This window comes from Chiloscyllium plagiosum, chromosome 37 (genome assembly GCF_004010195.1).
Source record: "Chiloscyllium plagiosum isolate BGI_BamShark_2017 chromosome 37, ASM401019v2, whole genome shotgun sequence".
In the NCBI taxonomy this organism is placed as follows: Eukaryota; Metazoa; Chordata; class Chondrichthyes; order Orectolobiformes; family Hemiscylliidae; genus Chiloscyllium; species Chiloscyllium plagiosum.
In genome coordinates, this window is record NC_057746.1 from 20,143,290 (window position 1) to 20,160,859 (window position 17,570).

General features: G+C 45.7%; 1 protein-coding gene across 1 annotated transcript in view; it reads left to right on the forward strand.

The window, feature by feature from the left end:
• Window positions 1-395: 395 nt before the first annotated feature.
• The window catches only part of dhx16 (DEAH (Asp-Glu-Ala-His) box polypeptide 16), a 31,481-nt gene continuing 14,306 nt past the window's right edge, over window positions 396-17,570 (forward strand). Inside the window, exons 1-7 of the mRNA XM_043677875.1 lie at window positions 396-656; window positions 2,211-2,422; window positions 11,007-11,175; window positions 12,232-12,288; window positions 13,742-13,996; window positions 14,388-14,609; window positions 16,405-16,593. Of these exons, the coding sequence (XP_043533810.1) occupies window positions 459-656; window positions 2,211-2,422; window positions 11,007-11,175; window positions 12,232-12,288; window positions 13,742-13,996; window positions 14,388-14,609; window positions 16,405-16,593 (1,302 nt within the window). The 5' untranslated portion in view covers window positions 396-458. The remainder of the gene's footprint in view (window positions 657-2,210; window positions 2,423-11,006; window positions 11,176-12,231; window positions 12,289-13,741; window positions 13,997-14,387; window positions 14,610-16,404; window positions 16,594-17,570) is intronic.

A 17,570-nucleotide genomic window follows, 5' to 3' on the forward strand; every position in this document is an offset into this window, starting at 1 on the left:
CCCCATTTACCCCGGGTCCCCATTAACCGAATTTCCCATTTACCCTGGATCCCCATTAACTGAATTTCCCATTTACCCCGGGTCCCCATTAACCAGAGTCCCCATTTACCCCGGGTCCCCATTAACCAGACCATTTGCCTCGGATTTACGCTGAACAAATTCCTATTTACCCCTCATCCCCATTAATCAAGTTTACATCTACCTGAGGTTGCCCACGAGCTGGGCTCCCCAATCAATCCAAGTTCCCATTAGCTGGGTTTCCCATTTATTCCTGGCCGGGTCCCCATTAAGCAGATTCTCCGTTAGCCCCGAGACCCCATTTAAACCCCAGGGTCTGCTCCAACCATACTCGTCCTAGCTGCGTTTTCTGACTGATTTATCCCTCCCCAGTTCCTGACAGGCTTTTTGTTTTGGTTTTGAAAAGAGCTTTCTTGCTCACTATTTGAAGAGACACCACCATGGCCTCGTTGGAGAAGTGGGTGAACGATGAGCTTCACCAGCTGCTGGGTCTGAGCGATAAGTACGTGGCACAGTTCCTGATTGGCACTGCCCAGCGCAGCGACAGCGTGGCAGACTTTATCCGGCGCCTGGAGGAGACGGGAACCATCGACATCACACAGGGAGTCCGACGTTTCGCAGACGAGCTCTGGACGAAGGTGGGTGCTGGGGGGAAGGTTGGTGGCGAGGGACTCTTACTGCACAGGGTGGGTTGGGTTCGGTTCAAGGCTGGGTCGTGGCATGTCCAGGGTGACAGGAGTTGCAGGCTGTTGGGCTCCTAAATTTGACTTGTTGTCGGTTACACCTTGTCTTGCTTCCTCTCTTGAGCCAGTACGGTGGACAGTGCCTTTTAGGGGAAACCATCTCTTCCATTTTATCAGTTCATTGCTAACCTGAAATCTTTAGCACCAGTTGGTGGGATGTGGGTGCCGCTGGCTTAAGCCAGCATTCGCTGTCTGTCCCTAATTTGCTGAGGCAGATGGTGCGCCACATCCTTGAACCTTGGCTGCAGTCCATGTGACACAGGATCAGCCCTGTGCTGTTTACAAATGGAGTTTCAGCATTTATACCCAGAGTCATACAGCATGGAAGCAGGCCTTTCAGCCCAACTCGTCCATACCGACCAGTTCTCCCGAACTCAACTAGTCTCATCCTTCTGCATTTGGCCCATATCCCTTTAAACGTCCTTTATCCATATACCTGTCCAAAAGTCTTTTAAATTGTAATTGTGCTTGCCTCTACTGCATTCTCTGGTGGCTCGTTCCATATGCGCACCTCCCTCTGGTCACTTTTAAATCTTTCCCTTCTCACCTCAAACCTGTCCCCTCCATGTTTGAACTCCTCTACCCTGAGAAAAAGACTGTTGACCTTATTCTTGCCCCTCATAATTCTATAAGGCCACCCCTCAGCCTCCTGCACTCCAGGGCGAAAAAAAAAAGGTCCCAGTCCACCCAGCCTCTCCTTATCACTCAAACCCTGGAGTCTTGGTAACTCCCTTGTAAACCTTTTCTGCACGTTTTCCAGTTTCATAGCATCGTCCCTCTGGCAAATTGACCAAAATCTGAGCGTAGCCTTACCAATGTCTGCAAAATGAGGCTTTAACTCTTATAAGAAGGGCTTTTGCCCGAAACGTCGATTCTCCTGTTCCCTGGATACTGCCTGACCTGCTGCGCTTTTCCAGCAACACATTTTCAGCTCCGATCTCCAGCATCTGCAGCCCTCACTTTCTCCTTTAACTCTTATACTCAATGCACTGATGGATGAAGGATGAAGCGTGCCCAACACCTTTGTCACCCCCAGTCAACCTGTGACGCCACCTTCAAGGGACTTGAGTGCCCTGGTCTTTCTGTTAGACAACACTCCCCAGGGCCCTACCATTAACTGTGAAGTCCTGTCCTGGTTTGACTTCCCAAAGGGCCTGGTTCCACACTGTAGGGATTCTGTTCTGTTTTCAGTTAAAAAGAAATGCAGCACCTTGCATTCATCTGAATTAAGTGCTATCTGCCACTCCTTGGTCCACCAGCCCTGGTAACGATGTTGTAGTTCCGGGTCAGGGTGACAAGTGGCTCGGAGGGTTACTTGTTTGGTGGGTGGAGGGAGGAGGTGTGGTGTTCCCATGTATCTGCAGCCCTTGTCCTTGTGGGTGACAGAGGCTACCGGTTTGGCAAGGCGGCGCCGAGGGAGCTGACTCTTCCCTTGCCTCCCTCGGTCAGATCCCCAGGAAGCAGAAGGTTGAGAACGCCGCGCGTGCCGTCGAGCGAGAGGCCCTCGCCATGCAACAGAAGAACCGGACTTACCTGTTACTGGAGGACAGCGAGGACAGCGGGCCCGAAGAGAAGCAGAGCCACAGCAAAGGGAAACGGAAACGGAAACACATCCGGAAAAAGAGGGCGGCCTCATCGGAGAGTGACTCCGACCACACAATGTACGTTTCTCGAGTGAGCGGGCTGAAACCTGGGATCAGTAAAGGGGGCGGAGAGGGGACCGTCTGACACGGTGCCCTGTGTGTGTGTGTGGAAGGGCAACAGACCGTCTGGCTGCGGGAGACGGCCGGGGACAGGAACAATCTGGCACTGTGTTTGGGTTTGTTTTGACTCCTTGTCCCCTTAATATGGCCTAGAGGCTGTCTGTGACCATACCCTGTGTGTGTGTGAGATATTAGATTAGGTTCCCTACAGTGTGGAAACAGGCCCTGCGGCCCAACAAGTCCACACCGACCCTCCGAACAGCAACCCACCCAGACCCATTCCTCTACATTTTACCCCTGACTAATCCTCCTAACACTACAGGCAATTTAGCAGGTCCAATCCACCCTGACCTGCACATCTTTGGACTGTGGGAGGAAGCCGGAGCACCAGGGGGAAACCCACGCAGACACGGGGAGAATGTGCAAACTCCACACAGTCAGTCGCCTGAGGCGGGAATTGAACCCGGGTCTCTGGCGCTGTGAGGCAACAGTGCTGACCACTGTGCCACCGTCCCATAATCTGGCTCTTTTGGTTTAAATTTGGGTTTTCAATTTTGAGCAGATAACTTGTCTGAAGTTAACAATTAACTCCTAAGTATTTGTGAAGCTAGGGTGGTTTCTTTTAAAACCTTTTCAAAGGGCCCCTTTGGAAGCCTAATGGATATTACTTCATTCGAACATTTTACAGCTTTGCGGGCTCTGAGAGAAATTTCTTTCAAGTTATTTCTTAGATACTTTCTAATCTGCCCATCCAGAGCTGATGGGCTTGAACCCAGGCCTCCTGGCTCAGAGGTAAGGACGCTATCACTGTACATCAAGAAGTCTAAAGACTGACTTGGAAAAAAGACTGAGCTTTTATCTGGAGGGTTGGAATATAAAAGCCGCGATGTGCTACTAAGACTTTATAAAGAGCTAGTTAGGCCCCATTTAGAATGCTAAGTCCATGTTTGGACCCCACACCTCAGGAAGGACACACTGGCAATGGAGCATGTCCAGCGGCAATTCACACCCTGGAATGGTAGGCCTAACATACGATGAGGATCCTGGGATTGTATTCATTAGAGTTTAGAAGGTTGAGGGGAGATCTAATACAAACATCTAATACAAGATAATGCGTGGCTGAGAAAGGGTGGACGCTGGGAACTTGTTTCCGTCAGGTGGAGATACTCGGACTCGTGGGCACAGCGTTAGAATTAGAGGGGGTCAATTTAAAATGGAAATGAGACATTTCTTCAGCCAGAGAGTGGTGGGCCTGTGGAATTCATTGCCACGGAGCGCAGTGGAGGCCGGGACGTTAAATGTCTTCGAGGCAGAGATTGATAAATTCTTAATCTGGCAAGGAACTAAGGGATACGGGGAGAGTGAGGGTAAGTGGCGCTGAAATGCCCATCAACCATGATTGAATGGCGGAGTGGACTCGATGGGCCAAATGGCCTTACTTCCGCTCGTATGTCTTATGGAACTTTGGGGAAGCAACCATAGATGAGACGGAGAGAATGTCTTTAAATTTTACTTTGTTTCTGTGCTCTGTGAAGTATTTGCATAGAGAGACATAAATGGAACTGAATTTGTGAAGGGGAGAATATACTGAGACTCGAATACCTTCGAGTAAGCGGTTCGTGATAATTCCAGATAAAAACCCAAAGAACTGTGGATGCTATAAATCAGAGACAAAGCAGAAATTCCTGTAAAAACTCAGCTGGCCTGGAAGGGTTTGTGGAGAGAAATCAGAGTTAATGTTTCATGTTGAGTGACCCTTCAGAGCGTTCCAGACTGGGATAATACCCTGAAGAGGACTCGATGTTGAGCTTGTTTAAACTTGGGTGTATAGTAACTCCAGAATAAAACTGTCAAGTTCCTGATCTAAAGTTAAAATCACAGTTACTTAAACCTGTTGTGATGTTAAAGGGATTCTGGTGTGAGTACAGTACATGGGTTTTGATTTTAACTTGTAAAGAAGTGTTTTTGAATTAATGGGATTATACCTTTAATTGCATATTTAAAAATCTTTGAACTTGTGTTATGAGTAAATAGGATGGTTTATTCTATTTTATCTTCAATTCTTTGGCTTTGTTACGACATGGGGTTAAACTCTCCTGCATAATTTAAAACCAGCAGCACAGAAAAGATTTATCCCATGCAGTAATCTGTGAAAATTCGATAGGCCAAGAACTAGTGAAAGTAAAAGTCAACAACTTTTTTCTTAGAGTATAACAGAGAATAATTAACTAACAACTATTTACAATTCCTTACTGTAACCGAACTGTTACCTTCCCTTCTATCATGCTAATCCAATAAAACTCCTGATTATGATTTACACAACAAGAATTGTTATCTTAAAATCAGGCAGCTTTCGTTTTCTGATTTCCAGACGACTTTTCTTCTTCTTAGGGATTTCTGCCTCACAGGTTGCTGATCGATTAAAGTAGCTTTTAAGAGAGCTATTTTTCAGGCAGTCTTTTGACATGCTGAGGCTTGGCAGTTCTCCTCTCAACTGTTCATTTTTCCCTGGTCTTATACCCCCCCCCCCACCAAAGCATCGGATTGTGTCATTGGCTTTTAAGATTGCCAATATACTCAAGCCAAACTGGATTGGAGTTTGGTATTTTTCAGGGTATGATTTAAACTGATTGGTCGAATTCAAATCTGTTTTGTCGTCTCCAGGCAACCAGCTAATTGAGTTGTTCTGTCAGGTAGTTCTGTTGCTTTTAATTACAGTGCACCCTCATCTTCATAACACCGCCCTCCTTTAGAAAAAACATGAACCAGCATTTGAACGATGAAAATATGGCTTCATTTTTTTCTGTACTTTTTAAACACATTACCCTAACATACAGATAACTTTAGTATAAGTTCATCTTAACGTCTTCCCATATACCTGTGTAAATATATAAAGTGAAATAAAGTCAAATCTCATCTAAACTCTAGCAGTTAAATCCACAATAACGCATCTGTGATTACATTCTTCCGAACTGCAACATGTATGATTTTTAAATTAAAAGTCTGCAACATAAGACTCCAACAAAGTAGTCTCATATTCTTGTCTTTAAAGGGTACTAAGAATGTAAGTGGATTGTGGTCTCCGACATATTGTTTGTGACATACACATTACAATGTTGTAAGGCCAGTACCAAACTCCATAGTTCCTTTCTGGTTGTGGACTGTTTCCTCTGGGGGATGCTGATCTTCTTCGAAAAGTAACCAGCTGGCAGTTCAACTCCATCCTCGTCTTTCTGCAGGAGTACACCTCCAACTCCAAGCATTGATGGCGACTATAAGAGATTTGGAAGAGTTTGCTGTAGCTAAAACTGGTTTGGTGGTTAGTATTGCTTTCCAGTGGTCGAATGCCTCCTGGCATTGTTCTGTCCCCCGAAACTTTGTGTTCTTCTTCACCAAATCGGTTAATGGTGCCACTACGCTGCTGACGTTTGGAACAAACTTCCGATAGAATCCGCTGAGTCCTAAATATCGAAGCACCTCTTTCTTCGAGGTTGTTCGTGGAAATTCCTTGATGGCCTTCGTCTTTGCGTTCCATGGAGTCAACCTTCCATGACAATGTTATGCCCCAAGAACATCACCTCTGTTTTTGCGGATTCTGTTTTATTTAAGTTTATCATCAGTTTTGCTTCACGTGGCTGTTAAAAGAGCTCTGCCAACTGTACCTTGTGATCTTTCCAGGACTTACATAGTCCAAATAGACCGCACAGTTGGTTAACCCAGCCACAGCTCTGTTCGTGAATCTTAGGAATGTGGTGGGTACGTTCTTCATTCCCAAGAGCGTCACTTTAAACTGATACAGCCCATTTGAGGTTACAAATACAGAAATTTCTTTCACCGATTCTGATAAAGGTACCTGCCAGTAACCACGCATTAAGACCAAATTGGTGATGTAACTGGCTTGTCTGACTTTCTCGAGACAGTCCTCCAATCTAGGAATTGGATAAGAGTCCAATTTTGTAATGGTGTTGACCTTCTGATGATCCAGGCAGAATTGTTGAGTCCATTCCAGTTTGGGAACTAAGACAGTTGGCGAACTCCACTCGCTCTGGCTTGTTTCAATGATGTCCTCTTGAGCATGGCCTCCACCTCCATCTGGACCTGTCTCACTTCGAAAGGATTAAGCTGATCAGGGTGTTGTTTTATTGGAGCAGTATTCCCTATGTCTACTTCATGTGCAATAGCATTAGTCCTCCCCATTTGATTCTTACATATGTGCTTATACTGCAGTCACAACTCTTTCAACTGTGTTCTGTGCTCCTGAGGCAGGTAGCATGCTAACCTATCCCACTCCTCAAGGACTACTTCATTTTTTAATCTATGTTGAGGCACATCAAACTCTATATCATCTGGATTTGATACCTCACTCTGCGGGGCAGTAACTAACACCCATTTCTCCATGTCGTTCTCTCTGGTTTAATACAGTTTCAACACGTTCATGTGACATACTCGATTTTTTTTTCTATCTGGTATCGTTACTAGATCGTCCACCTGACTCAACGTTTTCTCAATTTAATAGGGACCACTAAACCTGGCTTTGAAGGATCTCCTACCACTGGTAACAGTACTAACACGCCATCCCCTTGGGAAATGCCGGAGTCTCAGAGCTTTTATCTGCTACCTGCTTCATTCTCCACTGTTCCCTTTTTAGGTGCTGTTTAGCTAACTCACCTACTCTATTTAACCTCTCCCTCACCTCTGATACATAAGATCTCCAACTATGGTCTGTCAATTTTTCTTTAATTAATTTCAAAGGGCCTCTCACTTCATGACCGAATACTAACTCAAGGGGAGTGAACTGAGTAGATACATTTGGGGGCATCTCTAATGGCGAACAATAAGAGTAGGATACCTTTATCCCAATCATTCGGGTAATCCTGACAGTATGCTATCAACATGGTCTTCAAGGTCTGATGCCACCTTTCTAAAGCTCCCTGGGATGCAGGATGATACGCACTGGATTTAAAGTGCTGTAAAGCTAAGGTATCCATAATCTCCTTAAACAGCCCAGCAGTAAAATCTGACCCTTGGTCTGACTGACTCTCTCTGGGTAGCCCATACCGTGTGAAGGAAGATACTAACTCCTCTACCACCTTTGTTACCTTGATACTCCGAAATGGAATTGCTTCCGGAAAACTGGTAAACACATCCATTATGGTTAACAAGTATTAGCTGCCATTTTCAGTTCTCAGGAGGGGACCTACACAATCAATTATAACCTGCATGAAAGGATCTTCAAATGTGGGAATTGGCAACAAAGGGGCTGGTTTTATTACCGCCCATGGCTTACCTATCATTTGGCATGTATGACATGTACGGCAAAAGTTAACTACATCTTTGTGTATTTCAGGCCAATAAAAATGTGTTTGTACCTTAGCCTGAGTCTTTCGTACCCCTAGGTGACCTGCTACAGGTAGTTCATGTGCGACCTGTAACACCACCTGTCTGTATGCTACCGGCTACACAATCTGGTGTACTTTGGCCCAATTCTCCTCTGCACTAAGCTGCTGTGGTCTCCAATTCCACCTTAAGATTCCATTTTTCAGATAGTAACCCTCCGGAATATTCTCTGCCTCCTTTTCAGAGTATGCATCCACATATATATCTTTTATTGTCCTTTCTTACTGTTGCAAGTCTCTTCGCCTTTTAGGGCTAAACACTTCTGTGTGACCCTCTGCCTGTTCAGGATTTTCCTGCACGATTACATCAAACAGGGTCTCCGCTAACTGAACCTCAACTCCTTCATCGTTCTCTTTACTTTTTGCTTCGTGCTATGACTTATGATAGTGGGATCTGGTTACTACACAGTCTGTGAAATTACCGGGATATTTCTGTTTTAACTCCTTAGTTTCTTGGTCTTCCTTGGCCGTCCCACAACAAGGAGTGTCACTCTTACCTTGGATCATGCCAAATTATTCCCAAGAACAAACTAAATTCCTGGAACTGTCAATGACTGCCACTGTAACTACCCCAGTTTTAAGTTGGCACTCCAACCTGTTCTTACGTTGGGGGATGCTAACTTTCTGTTCATCGATCCCACAAATTACCACACACTCTGGTAACAGATCAGAAAGAGTCCATATTCGTTCATCCCTTGCTATCAGCAACTGGTTAGATCCTGTATCTCTCAAAATTATAACTACTTATCCTTCTCTCCCTGTTCTTTCTGAGTAAACTTTACCCACCGAGGCGAATACTTCATAGAGATCAGGTGCTAACTCCATACCGAGCCCCTGCCCAGGCTGTGCACTCTCCTGCAGCTCTCTGGCCCTTTTTGGGGTCTCCTTTACTACTTTCACTAATGCCACTGGCTTAGTTTCTTTTACCACGTCTTTTCTCGCAGCCCCCTTCTTTAACAACCAGCACTGTGATTTTGTGTGTCTCACTTTACCACAATGGAATCACCTGAGGCCTTTCATCGCCTGTCCACCCTCTTTGGCTTTTTTTTAATCCTGAGGTAAATTCTTACCGGTATGCTCTACTCTTGGTTTCGTAGTGTAGGATCTCCCTTTCTCCCAACTTCTAGCCCTCATAGGACGAAATTCTGGATCCAGTCTTATGCACCAACACGTACTCATCTGCTAATTCTGCTGCCTTCTCTTTTCCTGAACTTTCTCTTCCTCCAGGTGAATTCTTACCATCTGTGGAAGTGAGTTTTTAAACTCCTCCAAAAGAATAATCTCTCTTGAGTCTCAAAATTCTTACCTGTTTTCAAAGCACGCACCCATCGATCAAAATGACTATCTTTAATTCTTTCGAACTCAACATAAGTCTGATCTGGTTCCTCCTTTGTGTTTCTGAACTGCTGTCTAAATGCTTCTGGTACCAATTCATGAGCACTTAAAATAGCCTGTTTAACCTCTTTGTAATCTCTTGACATCTCAGCTGACAGTGCGGCAGATAACTCACTAGCTCTGCCTACCAGTTTAGTCTGAACTAGCATTACCCATAACCCCTCGGACGCCTCCATCTGTCTGGTCAGTTTTCCAAATGAAATAAAGAAGGCTTCAACATCTCTCTCATCAAAATGGGTAGAGTTTTGACATATTTATAAACCATCTCTTTTAATCTCCCATCCTGTTAACTTGACTTTGCTGATTAAGTTGCAACTTCTCAAGTTCAAATTCTCTCTCTTTTTGTCTCTCCCTTTCTTCTCTCTCTCTCTCTTTTCTCAGCTAAGAACCTTCTCTCTCTCTTTCTCTTTCCATTTGTTTATCTTCTAACTCCATTTTCGTCAATTGTAATTTCTGTTTTAGTACTTCTCCTGCACTTGTCTGTTTCTCTGAGTCACCTACGTGTTTGAGTAATTCCTTTACAATTTCAGCTTTATTTTTGTCCTTAGTTAAACCCAAAGCTAACTTCTTTGCTAATTCTAAAAGTATGGCCTTTTTCTTTCCTTCTAAACCTTCTTGACAAATTTGAGAATCATCTTCAAATCCCAGAACCGCTTTCGCAATTTTAAGAGCTATTTCTCTCACTTTTAATTTAATCAACCACATGTCACCGAGATTAAACAAATTGTCTCACGTACGGTTTATTTAAAGATCTAGAACACTAAGCTGCAAGTGTTTAAATCTGCTGGGGCATTTTGTACCCCAAATCTATTCAAATTTATCTAAGCCAGTTCAATCACGACACGAGGTAAACTCTCCTGCTTAATTTAAAACCAGCAGCACAGAAAAGATTTATCCCTTGCAGTAATCTGAAAATTCGATAGGCCAAGAACTAGTTAAAGTAAAAATTAACAACTTTATTTCTTACGGTATAACAGAGAATAATTAACTAACAACTATTTACAATTCCTTACTCTAACCTATCTGTTACCTTCTCTTATATAATAGTAGTCCGATAACACTCCCGATTACAATTTGCAAAACAAGAAATCATACCTCAAAACCAGACTGCTTTTTTTTTCTCTGATTTCTGGACTTCTTAGGGGTTTCTTCTTCACAGGTCACTGATCGTTATAGGTACCTTTTCAAAAGAACTATTTTTCGGGCAGTCTTTTGAGATGCTGGGGCTTGGCAGTTCTCCTCTCAACTGTTCAATTTTCCCAGGTCTTATATACCCAAAGCATCGGATTGTGTCATTAACTTTTAAGAATGTCAATATACTCAATTCAAACTGAATTGGAGTTTGGTATTTTTCAGGATGTAATTTAAACTGATTGGCCTAATTCAAATCTATTTTGTCATCTCCAGGGCAACCAGCTAATTAAGTTGTTGGGCCAAATGTTACATTATATTTCTTTTCAGAACACTTGGTTCTGTCATGTAGTTGTGTTCCTCTTAACTCTGTTAAAGGTACAGTACACCCACATCTTCATAACAGCTTTCTTTATTAATTAAAATTGTATGCCTCTATCCGTGAGGGATTACCCTCATTAAAACCAAACCAAAATCTGATCTAGATTTCAGTCTGGGGTTTGACTTGTCTGGTAATAACTTAAACAGAGGATAATTGCAATAGGGACAGCAGGACTTAGAGGGGACAGCCTGTAGAGGCGAAATGAATCCAACTGAATAGCCTGTACCTTTGACATCAGGAAAAGGAACCCGTCGCCACAGAAACTGTCGGGATCTGAAGAAGAAGAATGGGAAAAGGAGGAGAAGGATCGCTTGAAAGATCTGGAGGAGCGAGATGCTTTCGCAGAGCGTATCAAGCAACGGGACAAGGACAGGACCCGAAATATCCTGGAGCGCTCTGATAAGAAGGTAGGGGCATGTTCGCAGAGACACGGGATCATGGCAACAGGAGTAGGCCTTTCGGTCCCTCGAGGCAGCTTTCAGTCAGGCCATGGCTCTCTCCAATCCACCTGTATTACTCCAGCTAGAATACTGTCTCAGTGAGAGGGAGGGTGAAGATACTGCCCGATATAACCTGAGGGTCAAATTGTCTCGTCGTTCCCTGTCTGAACCTTGACACTTCCCTCACTTAGATTCCAGTGTTGAACTATATCTTTCATTTATCCATGACATATAGACGTCATTGACCAGGCCAGTATTTGTTGTCCCTCCGTATTTGTCCAGAAGGCAGTTGAGAGTCAACCATGTTGCTCTGGGTCTGGGGTCACGTAGGCCAGACCGAGTAAGGATGGTAGATTTCCCTCCCTAAACAAGTATTAGTGAACTCATATCCAAATATTTATTATTGTCTTGTAAACCATGTTAATGCATGTTTATATCGTTAAAAATCACACACCAGCGCTGCTCCGAAAGCTGGTGCTTCCAATTAAACCTGTTACACTATAACACTATTACAGACTGGAATCTAATCGAGGGGTTCAGATGGTTTATATATAGAATAATGGATACCTGGGATCAGATGGTTTATATATAGAATAATGGATACCTGGGAGTGAGGTACAGACTGGAATCCAATCAAGGGGTTCAGATGGTTTATATACAGAATAATGGATACCTGGGAGTGAGTTACAGACTGGAATCTAATCGAGGGGTGCAGATGGTTTATATACAGAATAATGGATACCTGGGAGTGAGTTACAGACTGGAATCTAATCGAGGGGTTCAGATGGTTTATTTATAGAATAATAGGTACCTGGGGGTGAGTTACAGACTGGAATCTAATCGAGGGGTTCAGATGGTTTATATATAGAATAATGGATACCTGGGTGTGAGTTACAGACTGGAATCTAATCCAGGGGTGCAGATGGTTACAGGTTGCGGATTGGGCTATCTGTGAACAAGTATAGAAGGCATGTGTTCTATGGTTAATGAGGGATTTCTCTGTCCTGCTTTCTCCCGTTCCAGGCCTACGAGGAAGCTCAGAAACGTCTGAAGATGGGCGAGGAAGACCGGCGGGCAATGGTACGATGGGGATTGAAGTCGGCTTTCCGTTAGGAGGTTGGAGAGCATCATGTCTCTCTGCGAGGTTCGACACGGCCACTGTGCACCTTGCGTTGGGGTGACGGGGCAGCCCTTCCCTTGCTCTGCCCTCTCTCTCTCTCTGCGCAGAGGCATTGAAAAGACAGGGTGACGGCAGGCATCCTTGACAGCGGCCTTCCCCACTCTAGGTTCTGCGGCAGCTTTGCAGCCATGGGTCGAGCTGAGTTTTACTGAGTTGTGAGATGGGTGCTGCCTGGCTCCCTGGGTCAGTCACTGCCTGTCACCCTGAATGCTCCTGGTTCATCAGCTTCAGTGGAAGGCCAATCCCAAGGGGCTAAGTGTGGAACAATCTTTGCCCGAGGTTTCAAGGGTGGTGTCCCATTGACGGGCCATAGGAAGACTCCTTCGAGGATCGTAGCTGTGTGTTTGCTCTATACCAAACCCATGCTCTTCCTGTCCTGGGAGTGTCTGATGGGGGCATTGTGAAGCGAGCTTTAATTCCACTTTAAAACACTAAAGGGACCATTACCTTGATCCTAAACCTGTGCTGCCCCTGTTCTGGCAGTGTCTGATGGGGAGAGTGTAGAGTGGGTTTCGCTTTCAGTATTAAAGAGTAGATGGAGCTTTATTCTATTGAAACTGTCCCAGGAGTGTTCGATGGGGGCTGGGGGCTTACAGTGTGGAAGTAGGCCATTTGGCCCATCGAGTCACACCGACCCTCCGAACAGCATCCCACCCAGACCCACACTCTCCACCCTGTCCCTGTAACCCCACATTTCCCATGGTTAATCCACCTAGCCTGCATATCTCCAGACACTATGGGGTAATTTCCCATGGCCAATCCACTTACCCTGCGCATCTTTGTACTATGGGAGGAAACCGGAGCACCCGGACGAAACCCACGCAGACATGGGGGAGAATGAGCAAACTCTACACAGACAGTCACCCGAGGATGGGATCGAACTAGGGCCCCCAGCGCTGTGAGGCAGCAGTGCTACCTATTGAGCCACCATGTCAAGATAGCTTTTCTCTGTGCCCACCCTGGGTGTATTCGATGGGGACAGTTTAGAATGATCTAACCCACATTGCGAATAGACTGAGAAGGTGGGGTGTAGAGGGGACCCTGCTTTCCCCTGCACCTGCTGGCAGTACTCAGTGGGACCACTGCACAGAGTAGGTTCAGTACGACTGTCAATGGATGCCTGAAATAGAAAACGTTTCCATTCTCAAATATTAACCTCCTTTCACTAGTCAGTGCAAAGAGTCCTGAAGTACAGAGGAAATTGTAACGAATGATGGGAAAAGATAACAAAATACAACGTCCCTTGCACTGTCATGCAATGCATGTCTGGTGTGTGTTTGTGTCTATATATAAGGTTGACCATTGCTCAGCATGCAAACCCCCTGATCCCTGGTACTCATGTTTCCCCTCCAGATCCCGGAGCTCCGCAAGAGGTCCCGGAGGGATTACCTGGGCAAGCGAGAGCAGGAGAAGCTGGAGGATCTGGAGGCAGAAATCGTGGACGACGAGTACCTGTTCTCCGCGACTGACCTCAGCAGCCGGGAGAAGCAGCAGCTGGACTACAAGAAGAAAGTGCGCGACCTGGCGCGGGAGTACAAAGCAGCCGGAGAGCAGGAGAAGCAGGAGCAGAGCAACCGCTATTACATGCCCGAGGAGTCCCGCAGCAAGGTCGGTACGGCGTTGGGGGGAGTGATGGTGGGGGTTTGTTGGGGGCACTAGGGGAAGCGACACTTTGCCATTCACCTTCTCTATGCCCCTCATGATTTTATAAATCTGTATGTGGTCACCTGTCATCCTCCCACACTCCATTGGGAAAAAGCCCCAGCCTCTTCTCATAACCCAAACCTTCTATTCCTGGTAAATGTTCTCTGAACCCTCTCCAGCTTAATAATATCCTTTATAACCGTCTGACCCTGACTGAACTGTCACAGGTTGGCGCCCGACCTGTTTCACCTGAGCTGCACAGCTGCCAGTCACCGGTCGCTGCCTCTGCGTCCTCTTTGACTGTTTTCCTGTTCCCTGCAGCCTTGACTCATTGCTCCCCTTTGTGTTTTGTCAGAAAGTTCCGGATCGCTACGAGGAGCCCAAGGCGGATGACAAACATGCCCCTCGGGACGAGCAGAGGCGTTGGGAGGAGGAGCACATGGATGCAGCGCTGTTAAAATTCGGGGCCCGGGACGCCAGGGAGCGTAACCAGCAGAAGGAGTACGAGTTTGTGTTGGAGGAGGACGAGATGATTGACTTTGTGACTGCCGTCACCATGCAGGGAACCGTGTCTAAGGTAGGCTGCACGGTGACAGTGGTGTCATACAGCATGGAAACAGACCCTTTGGTCCAACCATAATCCCAAACCAAACCAATCCCACTTGTCTGCGCTTAGTCCATATCCCTCCCTACCTTTCCTATTCACGTACTTATCCAAATGTCTTTTAAATGTTGTCATTGTATCCGCATCCACCACTTACTCTGGAAGTTCCTTTCACACAGGAACCGCTCTGTATATCTTTTGAAACTCTTTCTTATCTCACCTTAAAAATTATGCCTCAAACTCCCCCACCCGAGGGAAAAGACACCTGCCATTCACTTTATCCATGGCCCTCATGGCTTTATAAATCTCAATAGGGTCACCTCTCAACCTCTCCCGCTCCAGTTAAAAACAGTCCCAGCCTCTCCTCGTAACTCAAACCCTCCATTCCTGACAGCATCCTGGCAGATTGTTTCTGAGCACTCTCCAGCTTAATAATATCCTTTCTGTAACAGGGCTACCTGAACTGGACACAGTACCCCAGAGGAGGCCTCACCAACATCCTGTACACCTCAACATAACGTCCCAACTCCTATCCTCAAAGGTCTGAGCAATGAAGACAAGCATGCTGAATGCCTTCCTAACCACCCTGTCTATCTGCATTATGTTTATCTGAATCCCTAGAACTTTTTGTTCTACACCACGACCCAAAGCCCTTAATTGTATAAGTCTTGCCTTTTTTTGTTTACTGGGCCAGAGGTTCAGAGCCACTGGAGTCAGACAGCGCAGGAAAGGCCATTTGGCATATTAAGTTTGCATTGACAATAACTACCACTAAAGGCATACTAATCCCAAATTCCTGCACCAGTCCCCTGTCCTAAAATGTTATGATATTTCAAGCGTCCATCCAAATATTTTTGGAAGGTTTGTAGGGTTACTGACCTCAGGCAGTGCATTCCAGATTCCCACCACCCGCTGAGTGAAAAGGTTTTTCCTCAAATCCCATCTGAATCTCCTGTCCTTTACCCTAAAACTGTGCCCCCTCCACCAAGGGGAACAGTCAGTCCCTATGCACCCTACCTATACCCCTCATAACGTTATACGCTTCAATCACGCCCCCGCCCCAGTCTTTTCTAACTCTAGAGAAAACTATCCAAGCCCATCTCCTTCCCGCTCAGTTTCTCCATCCCAGGCAACGTGGTGGTGAACCTCCTCTGTACCTCGTCTAACACACCCTTCCTGTAGTGAGGTAACCAGGGTGGCACACAGTACTCCAGCTATGGCCTAACCAATGCTCTGTACAACTCGGTGCTCTCATAATCTCTGGCACAAGTGTCCCATATTCCTCCTTAACTATCCTATCCACATTGTCTGCTGACTTCAGGGATCTGTGTGTGAGTAATTTCCCCAAGATCCCTCTGAGCAACCCAGTGAACTGCCACACATTAAATACAATTACTTCATCTTGTTTCCCCTTCCAAAGACTGAGATTGAAGGTCTGGAGATTTGCGTTCAAATCCCTACCTGACTGGGAGAAATTTAATTAAGTAACAGTTCTGGCATAAATTTCTAAACTCCTAAGTAATGATCATGAACCTACTGATTCTCAGACAAACCTATCTGGGCTCAAAAGGGTGAATGTGGAAAGGAAATGTACGCTCGTGGGAGAATCTAGAATTAGGAATTACTGTGTTAAGATCACTGTGTCCCAGCGATGATGTAAAGGCTTCTTCTTAGAGGATCTCTGGTCTTTGGGACGCTGTCCAAGGTAGACAGGAAAAGTGCTGTCCCATTCCAAAGTCGCACTTATTTACCTGTTTTTCCATCCCAGGATGAAAAGGCAGAAATGTCGGAAGCAGAGAAGCAGAAGCTGACCCTCCAGGAGGTGAGGAGGAGCCTACCTGTCTTCCCCTACCGTCAGGACCTGCTGGCAGCTATCGCTGAGCACCAGATCCTCATCATCGAGGGCGAGACGGGCTCTGGCAAAACAACCCAGATCCCCCAGTATCTGTACGAGGAGGTGAGTGTCTGTTCAGACTGGGAGATGCGTGACGCATTGCAGAGAATTGGTGGAATATTTCGTGCAGTGTTCAACTTGTAAAAGCAGGAGTGATACAGTGCAGTGTTCAACCTGTAAAACTGCGAGTGATGCAGAGAAATGTTCACACTGTAAAAGCAGGAGTGATACAGATTAGTGTTCAGCCTGTAAAACTGGGAGTGATGCAGAGCACTGTTGCACCTGTAAAACTGGGAGTGATACAGAGCAGTGTTGCACTTGTAAAACTGGGAGTGATACAGAGCAGTGTTGCACCTGTAAAACTGGGAGTGATACAGAGCAGTGTTCTGCCTGTAAAACTGGGAGTGATGCGGAGCAGTGTTCAGCCTGTAAAACTGGGAGTGATACAGAGCAGTGTTGTACCTGTACAACTGGGAGTGATATAGAGCAGTGTTCAGCCTGTAAAACTGGGAGTGATAAAGAGCAGTGTTGCACCTGTAAAACCGGGAGTGATACAGAGCAGTGTTGTACCTGTAAAACTGGGAGTGATACAGAGCAGTGTTGTACCTGTAAAACTGGGAGTGATACTGAGCAGTGTTGCACCTGTAAAACTGGGAGTGATACTGAGCAGTGTTGTACCTGTAAAACTGGGAGTGATACTGAGCAGTGTTGCACCTGTAAAACTGGGAGTGATACAGAGCAGTGTTGCACCTGTAAAACTGGGAGTGATACTGAGCAGTGTTGCACCTGTAAAACTGGGAGTGATACTGAGCAGTGTTGCACCTGTAAAACTGGGAGTGCAAAAGAGCAGTGTTGCACCTGTAAAACTGGGAGTGATAAAGAGCAGTGTTGTACCTGCAAAACTGGGAGTAATACAGAGCAGTGTTCAGCCTGTAAAACTGGGAGTGATGCAGAGCAGTGATCACCGTGTAAAACTGGGAGTGTTACAGAGCTGTGTTGTACCTGTGAAACTGGGAGTGATACAGAGCAGTGTTGCACCT